The sequence below is a fragment of the Crassostrea angulata genome, chromosome 7 (genome assembly GCF_025612915.1).
Source record: "Crassostrea angulata isolate pt1a10 chromosome 7, ASM2561291v2, whole genome shotgun sequence".
Classification (NCBI taxonomy): domain Eukaryota; kingdom Metazoa; phylum Mollusca; class Bivalvia; order Ostreida; family Ostreidae; genus Magallana; species Magallana angulata.
In genome coordinates, this window is record NC_069117.1 from 14,080,780 (window position 1) to 14,093,003 (window position 12,224).

General features: G+C 33.6%; 1 protein-coding gene across 3 annotated transcripts in view; it reads left to right on the plus strand.

The window, feature by feature from the left end:
- The first annotated feature begins 3,048 nt into the window (after positions 1–3,048).
- Positions 3,049–12,224, plus strand: part of LOC128157355 (epidermal growth factor receptor-like) — a 54,770-nt gene continuing 45,594 nt past the window's right edge. For 2 of the 3 annotated variants that reach the window (XM_052819854.1, XM_052819853.1), the window contains exon 1: positions 3,049–3,357. In XM_052819854.1, coding sequence (XP_052675814.1) covers positions 3,258–3,357 — 100 coding nt within the window. In that variant the 5' untranslated portion in view covers positions 3,049–3,257. The remainder of the gene's footprint in view (positions 3,358–12,224) is intronic. The other variant, XM_052819855.1, reaches the window with a different exon arrangement.

Here is a 12,224-nt window from a genome sequence, read left to right on the forward strand (position 1 = left end):
CAAGAACTACAATGCTTCAATTTGTGATATTAGTATTACTTTGCAAGAATTCGCAAGAATTCTTCTACCTTCATATCAAGTAACGAGGGCTGTTGTTATTACTTTTTAGTTTTCATCATTATTTTGTTATGTTCGATACGCTGAGGCTTCTATGATAATTAGATTGGTCTGTTGAATCATCTTAGAACTTGCACTATAGGGCGTTATGTTCCAAAATTAGGTTCAATGCCTGATTTTTATGTAGGTTTTTTTTATGTATTGTCAACTCTTGGAATATATGAGAATGTTTTGGAGTCTTTTTATATTTTAGAAGAGTTTCATATATAAAATATTTAAGGAGATACAGAAACTCTTGTTCAGGGGAGTAATATGGCCCAGTGGGCATCTTGTTAACTTCTTTCAAGAACCTGACAAGCTAGAGGGGCACTTTTAAGTTGGGGGCAAAAATTAGCTCAGGTGAGCAAAACAGGCGCTTGGCCTCTTGTTGCTTTTGGTTGCATGCAGATTGTATTGTTTTTCAGGGTTAAAATATGTTGCATAACAAGGAAATCTTTTAGTTTATCATTGTAGTATGGTTTATATCCTTTTTAGTAGTCTGGTGATTGCAAGATTACTTTCGCCTCGGGATCATTGGATGCTGATATGGATTGAGAGCAAATGGGGAAAAAAATCCATCTTGATAGGTTTTGAAGCGTTGTGAATTTTGTATAATGTACATTCTCGGTGAGAATCAATTCTAATAACATTGCTTAATTTGATTTTTGCTTGTTAAAACAGTGCGCGTAATTCAAGCCAGATAGAAAGCGGTGTGTATATATATATATACGAAAATTGACGATCACCAAATTTTCCGAATTTTAGATTTGATACGACATGGCACATTTTCTCCTGGTCGGGGAGGGGGACATGACTGTCCCAGAAACGAAATTATCCGGAAGTGTGTGGCATTATTGTTGACGTGTTTGCAACTGTTGAGGAGTGAATCTGATCATGTTGTTATTTTAAAATATTATTTTCCTTCTACACGTGTGTTTTAGTGTTTGTGTTAAAATACATTGATATGTGTAGTGCTTAAAAATACGCCAAAATTGTGACGTCAAGATAACCAGGGATTAGTTCCACAAAATTTAACATCAAAATGGTACACGGATGTTATAATAAACTGTTCAATTTAGGTTGATATGTTCTTATAAAATGTTTTTTTTCTCGTCTCTCAGAAGTAATAAACTCGCACATTTTATAAAAGGTGAAAACAGTAAAAGATTTCTTTCCACATACGTCCAGATGTTCACTGAGTTTTATTTTACGATATTCCCATGAATTGATGTGCTGTTTATGTATCCGGATTCGTTCCCGTAATGTATTTCTTGTTTCTCCAATATAAAGTTCTCCACAACCAGAACATATTCATATTAATTCACCGGAATATCGTAAAAATAAAACTCGGTGAACATCTGGACGTATGTGGAAGAAATCTTTTACTGTTTTCCCCTTTTATAAAATGCCACGGTGCGAGTCTAATACTTCTATATATATATTGTTCTTACAAAGAAAATAAAAAACGTTTACATTGTATAAAAATAATGAAAAGTCTATTACCGGGAGAAAAATAAGGAAGATGGCTTTATTTTTGTTAATTGTAATAGTAAAGTTTCTTTAATTCAATGTGTATATTATCCCACTCGTTACATAAAAAGATACCGGGTACACTCCCTTTTCTATAATATATACTGATAAGTTTAGAAATATCAGGGAAAAAAAATCTTTAAATGTATCAAGGCTTATCTTTTCGTCTATATAACAGTAACTCGTTGTGTAGAAATTTGAGATTACGATTTATTTTGACGCATTACAACATTTCGTTTTGAAAATAAAATGAACGATTTTAACCCCAGCCAACTCCAACTCGTTTATTTTTTATGGTGAGTTATACATGGCAGTGATCTCTGACTACTCTTACATATCTCGGTTTGAGGAAAAAAAATGAATTTCAAAATCGGGGGTAATTAAGATCTATACGCAGTGACGTCGTGTTTTAACCACTGAAGAATTTGCCCTGGCGCACCAAAATGACGTCACCTTTGCGATAAGAGCAAAAGCACGGCTTCGCCAGACCCGATGCCATCGGCTCTCGTATCTCTGAAAGGATCGTGTGGCTGTTATATAATTGATTTTAAACGATTGCTGTACGCCAAAAATATATATGTTTTGATGAAAAAGTTTTCTTGACGTATGCAGTAGATGTATAGAGTTCTCAATGCAACGAGGGCTTAGAAATTTGTTTATATTTTTACATACTGATTTTATTTGTCAAATAATAAATTTAACCGTATTCAAATAAACAATCGAAACTTGTTTGGTGTTTCCCCGAAATTTGTTTTGACATACCTACACATATATAACCTTCATTTTTAAAGGTCGATAAACGTTCAGGCTTCATTAAAAAATATGTTCCATCTGCAAGACTGAAAATTGTACTTATGAAAAAACGATGTGATTCTACGAAATATTTGTAAATCTCTCCCTGTCTAAATCTCTATCGGATCAAACATCATATTAATACTTGACATGATTATGATTTATATTTGATTTATTGTCAGCCATAAGGTTCAAAAGGTGCCTTCATGAAGATATCTATTTGTCTGTTAGTTTGTTTTGTGTTTTTTTTTTCTCTTTTGTTTTCTTTTTTTACTTTTTTATTCCCATATATACTTTTTTCTAATTGAAAAAAAATCCTTTCTTTTTTAATTTGTTTTCCTGTACTAAAGCGTACGTATTGCTTGATTATATTTGACAAATATAAAGTAATAATTTTAGGATTGTAATGTTGACAAATATCAGAAAAATAATTAAACAACGTTCATTTGATTAAAATCGATTTGAGTTGATTCTGAATTTAAGATCCGCCCCCAGCGACACGCCCCCTTTTTACGCTCACTGATAACTGAGATAACCACACCCCTCGTCAGTTAAAAAAGTGTTTTATTTTTAAAAACTTGACAAAATGCGCAATATATGATCTTCCAGTAACATAATTTTTATTTTACAACGAGGATTAGCTTGATATTCATCCAAACCTTTGTTAACCACGTGCTTTTTGTTGACAAAATAACGCGGTAACAGTAATATATTCTGACGCCATTTCCGTTTCGGTTCAGCAAATAGAATCCTCGTAAAACTTTACTTTTACAAACACGCTGTAGAAGAGTGCGAAGAAGGCCCAAAATGATAGTTTACCTTTTCATCTGATATAGAAGATGGGTTTAAAGAATTTTCTTATATACAGTCTTGTTTTACTAACTGGATTAAAATTGACAATTAGTGAATTTGCGGGAAATGCTAACTATGAAGAACCAGGTAAGTGTCATATAGGCCTATCAACGACTGTCATTATTTTTAGTTGTGAATAAGTTTACCCCAAAGAAGTCTTGCGGTGACTTTCGTAATTCAGGTTTTTTAAAACTTCAATAATGTGAGGGAGTGTATAAGACTTACAGGCTTTTCATAGAGTACTTTGTCATAATTTCAATGAGGTTTGGATATCATACCCTCTCTATGATTAAACTTGTAAAAAGGGGGTCCCAGGTAAAATTGGGTCACCGACGTATTATGAACTTGGACGCGTCGATACACATTAAATCGCGCCTTTATATTAACTTTATTGTAAAAGTGAAATGAAAACTAACACATGCCACAAATTCCTAACTTTACTGTTGTTTATGTTGATCGTAATAGAAACAACTGAGCAGGTACCCCTATGTCCCAAAGCTATGTATTAAAGGTTCAAAAGACACTTGAAGATAATAGAACTGTTTACCGAGTGTTGTTAATTTTAGTTTGGCATTTTATCAAGGAGTTTAGTATGGGTATTTCTATATGCATACGTAATTAGAGATTCGTAGATTTGACCGAAATTAATTTTATTGACTACATGTCATTTTGTTTTAATGAAGAACAAACTGTTCATTTTTCATTCTTGTCCAATGAGGGATGGATTGTAAATCATTAAAGCAACTCCTGTTGGGCTATCCCACCAGAGCGGCTTGTCTAATAGACAAGCGACATTAATATAGCCCCATCAGATGCAAAGGCTCCAAGACAATGTGCACAGGAATGAGAGGTTTACACATGGTGAATTGCTTCTGACATCATTGATTCTGTGGCATACTTTCTCAGTGACTGGGTTTATGAATGAAATGTGGCACTTACGCTACCTCTACCCACACACTGATAAAAAAAAAAGAAACGCAGTAGTTCTAATGTTATCTTTTAAAAAACGTTTTTTAAGAATTCCTAAGTTTGTAAATTATATCTTGAATACCTTAGTAGCGTCTTCACTAGTTCAGTTGAATAGTGAATACACATTGATGAAATTTCATTCAGTCTCATTTCACAGGAAAAAAAAAACATTGAAAGGGGGAAATAAGTGTTTGGAGTTTCAGGTAGTGAAACTAATATTTGATAACCCAACTGCCTTCTACCTCTTAATTTCTGTGATTACAAGACTATAGTAGATAATGGCGATTGTGAATCGAGAACATTAACGGTATCTGTTTACATTCTCTGTCATACCCCAGACGGCTTTGAAGATATCTAGAACCTGATCAGCTAGGAAGTTGTGTAGTGACGACTGTTGTTAGTTCACTTGAATGGCCTTCAATTTACTTTAAAATTTATAATTTAGGCTTTCCCTCAGACTTTCAGATAGAAGCTCATTGACTCCTGGCGATCTGTTGTATAATTTGAAATCTGGAAATGGTACAGGGTTTTCCTTCCGAGAAGTGGCGAGCTTATGTTTGTATACACTGATAACAACCGCACAAGTCATTTCATGTTTTGTTTGCAGACAGTTTAGATCTTATTCTTTTTGAATTTATTAACCAAATCTTTTTACCCAGACAGTAGAGTTAAATTGTATTACAGTGTTAAGAATTCTTTTAAAAAGTTACCTATACAAAAGAGGTTACATATTATAGAAGTTATACAAGATATCGGGATTTGTTGGATGATATTTAGGTGCTTAATCTTAATATGATGGGAAAAGGTGGTAAAGCAGAATTTCATTTCTCCTAATCTCCATAGTAATCTCCCCTAAGACAGTATGCCAATGAGAATGTACATTTTGTCTGTTTATTTTCTAAATGCCAAGCCCCCAGGCAGTTCATTTTAAAAAGATTGTTAAGAATTTGATTTGAGGCTTTCATCTATAGGCTGATTTGATGGATTGCCATTTAAAAAAATCATTCTGTATGTTTTACTCAATTAATACATGTATGAATTTGTGCTTATTTTTATTTTACATGATAGCTAGCAATCTACAAAATGCCAAAAAACAAGTTTTCAAATTTTTAAAAATGGTCAATGTTTAATAAACTTTTATTCATATTGCTGTCAAGTCATTTTAATTTAGTGTGACCATGCATGCATGTAGCACATGTTAGAATATTTCTATTATTTATTTTTTTCTTCACTTTCTCGTGTGAAGTTGGCATAATGCTGGTATTGGCTGATTCTTCAGTGTAGAAAATTTGAATGGTGTAACTGTTTAAGAAATATGGTTTTAGAAGATAAGACATTTTTGCTGGAAAAATCCCTAAAAACTCTCAGAAAGTAGATTGAGTACAGAGTTTTGATTGAAATTAAAAAAAAAAATCAGCTTGAAAGATTCCTCTGATATTATCGCAATCATTGTCTGTTAAGTCATGTGAGAAGCATCTGGATGTGGAAATTGACGCAAAGATGAGCATTGGTTCGTTGGTGTACAGCCAGTCTTTCTCCAGTTGAATTTTATTTGGCTGTTTTTCACACAAAATGTTGTGTATTGAAAAATTTTCTCATTAAAAATTATGCATGCAGAAAGATTTGAACATGCTCGAGTAAGCAAGAACTGTTATTTTAATTATTCATTGTCACCACTTGTGAAATATAAAGCTATCTGTGACAATATTATCAAGGTTGATTTATAACACACAGGATTCGGTCACAAGATTCCAGTGAAGCATCATATAGAATGTTTCATGAAGTTTTAAATGAGTAATAATTCCAACACATTTCATGCACAGCTCTTCTTTTTTATAGTAATATTACGAGGGACAAGACATGAAGAATAAAGAAATCCTGTTATTTAATGAGATAAGGACTGGTACGGTTTTAAGAACATGTTGCTCTGTTATTATTTAAGAAGGAGTGTATTATGTTAAAATCCTGTCACACATCAGGTTTTAGCCACAACTCGTCACAATCAAGTCATTAAACTTACATTCAGAAATTAATGATTCACGTCAATAAACTTTTTTGAGTTAAAAAATGAAATGATTGTTGTTTGCTGCAGTGTCAATGTTCACTTAAAATGTTGATCCTTATCGTTGCTAATGTTTTCGCTGCTCCCCTGCTGCTGACAACACAAAGAGATGCTTAGGACTTTGGCCTTTTCATTTTCTATCAGACATGATCAAGTAGCCAAAAAATGACATCATATAAACAGGAGGAACTAGATATACTGTGTCATTAAGGAAAAGATGGAGTATATCTATAATTTAGAAGTTTTCACAGAACTGGAGTGAACTGTGATTATGTTAGAAAAAAAAATGAAGAAACATTGACCTCAGAAAAGTATTTTTTTAACAAACTTTTTAACAAGATCAGGTCCTTAGTTAAAATTCTTAGATTTTTTGTTCTCCTGAAGAATATTGGTATATATAGATAAGTACATCAAATAGTTGGTTTTCCCCTTTGAAAATAACTTGGACATTTATAATGTGGGCCAGTGTGTTTGAAGTTAAGATCTTCCTTTTTACATCACCTGTTTGTTGTACATACCTGGCAGCTGTAGCACTGTAATGGGTGTATTCTAGTGTAAGTTTCACCTACTGTCTACAGTTTTATACATGTGTATGTATTGCTGGCTATAGTGTTCCCCCGTTACATACTCTCTCAAAGGAATGTGCGAAATATGCATACTTAACTAAGCATAACTAAGTTGTGATGTATCTGCTTATTTTTCTGTGCCACACAGACCCAAGCTTGAAATATAGAATTCAAATTTTTTTTAAAGTTATCTTTAGAGAAAAATGAAATAAGAATTCATAGTCTCTCCAAACACCTGTTAAGTTTTGTATAAGATGCACAAATTGAAGTAAGGACACTTAAGGAAATACTTGAGGCAGTAAATGACATTTTTAAAAATGTCATTGGTAAGAGCATTTATGATAACATATTTTAATTGTTTAAAACCAGGAAACACTCTGCATTTGCAACTTCAGAGAAATCGACAGAAAATAGAAAAAGTGGGTAATCCTCCAATAAAAGGTTAATATCATAAATTTTTGTATTGCTGCAATCTTTCAGCAACTTTATAGAAGTGTTCCATTTTACATGATCCAAATCCTTACGCATTTAATGATGTGGAGAGAGTATGTGCCATGTGTAAAAATATTTGCCAAAGTTTGATTACAATGAACAAAACACAATGAGGCGGAACATATTTTACGATGTGGTTAAGACATTCGGCATACCACGTGGAGTGAATGTAGTTAACATGTAAAGAATGTGAAGAAGTTTTTTTTTGAATACAATTGTACCATATTCTTAATTTTACTACTGTCTCTAAGCCCTATAGTTATGAAAGAATATCTTACAACAGTGATTTAGAATAGTAAAGGTGTAATGAAGGTAAACAATTCTAGAATTATGAAAAACTGATGATTTTTTTCCCCCTTATTTTTGATATTGATTCATTTTCAAGAATCCTACACAAACTAAATAATTTCTTAAGCTACATAAAGGACGCAAATGCTAATATATTATTAACATGATATCTAATAAATGCTAATTACTTGTTGTTTAGAAGAGCAGGAGAGTATTTCCCTTTAATGTTACCCCAAATCCCTTATAATTGGAAATGGATGCTCAGCATAAAGAATTCTGTTGTAGATGCATAGAATATTCATGACTCCATTTTTACAGACATTGTGACCTTTACCTTGAAGTGTTCTATAATTTTTTGTGTCTTGGTAACCAGATTTAATGAATCCAGCCTGTATACCAGCAACAGGATAAATTTTGTGGAACTAATCCCTGGTTATCTTGAAAGGAAGACCATGTGGAAGTTTTTGAAAAAGCACAGACGGAACTTAGGAGGGTCAATCTTGTTGAAGTTGATAGAAAATGTTCCTGAACACTGGAAATCAATTTCAAGGATTTTTTGGTACTTGTCTGTATGCACCAGGGATTTTCAATCGAAATTGGGTGATTACATTTAAAATACCTGCACCATAAAGCAGATAGGTTTGCACTAACATTAAGGCTTTATCAGAGTCCCTGGAAGCAAAATCTTTGATAACATTAGCCAAAAGAAGCAGTAGGTGATATTTTCTCCCTCAGTCAGAATGTTTATCAAAAGGTCTGAAATCATCAGGGGGGCTTCAATATAGCCATTAGTAATTTTATTGAAAACCTCCAAGAATTGGGCATGGCTGGTTATCAAGAATCTGGGCTTGGCAGTTCTAGTCAACCAATACTGGGTACTCCTATACATATAGGTTAAGGCCAAACAATGTAGGCTGGGGTCAGATAAAAAAGTTGATTGAGGAAATTTACATGCTACAATTGAGATTATAAGGAAATGTGTGTAGTTTTGGTGCTGTCTTTTATAAGTCAGTAATTATTCACTTCATTTAGTCATAGTTGAAACTTGGAACAAGATTAAAAGAACCATTAGAAAGACGGATTCTCCTGATTCATGAGTGGATATTCTGAGGAGATGCCATCATGGTTCAGAATTCGGGGGGGAAAAGATGCAAACAGATTATGTATGTGTTAAATAAAAAGTGTACTCTTGACACACACTAGCAAGTGCTTTCTCCAGTATAAGGCTACACTGGCATTTCAAGACACATGAAGGGTGATCTCCCTTTTTGTGAGCATCATAAAGTTACCTCCAACCAAAAATGTTGTGGCAGGTGTTTAATATCCTGATAAAAAGAGATAAGGCCACGATTATCTTCTCTTCCATCACAGATTAAGGGCTGGTGTGCACTCTGGAGATGGTGTTCAGCCTCTCAAGTGTGCAGCAGACTCTTCTGTCTGGGGAGGGGCACCAGGGAGGCACTAACCTTTGTAGATCGGGCTTAGAAAGGGATTTGATCCAGGATGTGGATTTGTCTTGCTCAATATCTTTCTCTGTTGAAACAATTTTTGAAATGGTAGTTTGATAGCTTGGAGTCATCATCAAAGCAAGGCTGTTTTGATTGACTGTTGTGTTTTCAATTTCTGACAAATCACCGTTGTTAAGATGCAAATTTCTGGTGCAGTTCAAGACAAATAATATGTCATCTATATAGTGCTCTTCAATCATTCTAAATGCACATAATGCAAGCATTACGATAAGGTATTGAATAATGCATTGTGTTTATATAATGAAACTACCTAGCATGGATGTCTAAAAAAATATTTATTGTTATTCACATGAAAATTAGAATTTAAAAAAATGAGGTCATTGGATGTAGGTATTTTTGTTTCAAACACCCGGGGATATGTGTTTGTTGTTGTTTTTTTCAATGCTGGAATGACAATTGCAATGTGAGGTCATAGATTATGCGTGTATATCACTAATAATCTAGTTTTGTCACAATGCATCTATAATTCCCTCTGAATAATATATGCCAACTATCAATTTCTAAAAGGTCAATACACTGTATGCTCTGAATGCTAAAAAACAAATTTTGGAAATATACCAATATTGACCGTTCATTATAGTGAGTTTGTTTTGCCAATACCAAGAAATTTAATTTGTGGCAATTATAATTTTTTCTTTTGCTTAAAAATGAGCCATTACTGTTGGTGGAAGTGATTGCAAATTAGCATGCTGTGTTTCAATCACATTTCCACTTTCTGATTTCCAAGAGATGTCTTCATCTGCTTGATTTAATCTTTTATAAGGAGTGCAGTTTGGAGCTGATATCAAACCTATAACCACACCTGAAAGGGATGATTAATTACTGTGATTGAGCTAACAACCATTTCCCACATTCCCTATCTATCACCTGTTTCTACTAGTTCAAAAGAGAAAAAAAAATGCAAGTTATCATCAGCTCAGTTCCATGAGTTTCTGCTGTCTTCCATAGCAATGCCAGCCCTGGAAATTTCCCTGGGCCGTACCTGATGTTTAATGAGAAAGCATGCAGTCGATAAGCTTAACTAAGAAAACTAACATCTTAATCTCAAGAATGTTTTGAAAACTAGATATAAATACCAGTCACAAGTTGAATGTTACATCTGCAGAGGCTATCATAAGCAGCCCTAACCTATATGAATATTAGATTTGTATGCATTTCTTTCTATGTCTGCTTCACCAGATCTCCCAGTGTTTCTGTAGTCAGTATTTTTTTGTTCATTTCTGCCTGAAGGAAACTCACAAGACAGATAACTTTTTGAAGTGTGAAATACTCCATATACAGTAGTGTCCAATCAATATTAATTTCCCCCAGCATAAATCAGAAGAAGCTTTATTTCGCAATACATGCTAGATAAATGGTCTTGGGGCAGCTTTCTTCCTTCACAACAGTACCGAATTAACAAGTAGCTTGGAATGGTAACAGGTCTGTCGGCAATGAAAATAATGACAAATTGACAGTTTTCAAACTTCCCTTTGATGACCTTGAAGACAATTTTCCTGTGTCTATAGCATTAAAACATTGGGTGTTGTATTTACCCATAAAAGTGCAAGGTTGGCCCAGCTCTTTAAAAATAGGCTTAATCTATGTGTTCACACCTAATGTACCCATATTTTGTTAAGGTATACAAATATAAACATGTCTTATCTACAGACTTTTAAGATAAGTATAAATGTATATTGTTGATTCAGTTTCTTGGACTTTTCAATGACACAGAGATATTTATTGTGTAAAAAACTGAAAGAACAGATAAAAGTGTGAAATTTTCACCTGCGTTGTAAGCTTCTTCAAAAAAAATAAGATGTCTCTGGAGTGCAGTAGGATAATGTTTATAATAACTTTTAGAGTAAGCAAAGAAGGATAGGTGGTGGGTCTTGGGAAAGTTTTTTTTCCTCTGGTTTTCAATAGACATTCGAATACCGGTAATACCCTTAGATTTGCAGTTGCAATCATCATGATTTGACACTGAAAAGATAACGTGAAGCATCATGGGACATATGATCATTCAAAAGCCAGGGGCAGCCATCAAACGTGCTGACAAAAATCGGCAGATATTCTCGTCATATCTGTTCAAGAGGAGCACGTGCAAAATTGATTCTGTTTCTTGGTAGGTCTGACAATGTACCAATGAAAATCACTTGCCAAAACAATTGCCAGATTTGCAGATTTAGTTATTAGCAATCTAGATGATGTAAAACTTGTTAACCTCACGATCATAGTAGTGCAGAAACCCATTAAAGGAGAGATCTACAAGAAAACCCATAGCGGGAATTGTGGACGCAAATACACCAGAGATGGAATAAGAGGTGGGATGGATATGTGTAAAAAAAAATAATTAATGTTCTAACCTAGATAACAGAAAAGCTGCAGATCATCAAATCTGGTCTTGATATACCACTTCTGCAAGAATGGGGAAATAAAAAGTACTATGCCAAAGTGTTGTAGGAGTCGCTGAATTGACACCCACACCTGTAGCCCCTGCTGATGCTAAGAATGTTTCCCCATTACAAGTTTTGCTTGGCAAGTGGATTCTATGAGTTGTAGTACTCTAGGGGTTTTAGCACTTATGATGAGAGATTTTTCCTAGGCAGAGAATCAAGTGATATAGCTCCTTAAAGTTGCATTGGAATCGATTTATATATTGGAGCATAGGTTTTGGAATTATCTAACAGAAATCTGTGTTGTTGTAATGACATTAATGCAACAACATCAAGTCCCAATGCATAACCCTGCATTATTTCAATGTTAAAGTAATCTAAATGTTGCTGTACATGAGTAAAACACAGCAAAAACCCTGATAAAGAAGATTTGAAATCATGTTCTTTTGTTACAATTTAGTCATTTTAATTGGATAAAGGAATGATTTTTTTTTTTTTTTTATAAAATACTAATCACCCATATAATGTATATTCTAAGTATAGAAGCCATGATGAAGAGTAAATATTGAATAATTAAAAGAAATTGGTTTAACAAAATTAAATAGCTGTTCATAAGCATTGATGCATGTACTGTAGTTCTCAAAGTAATTTTAAAGATTGGGAAATATGTCAG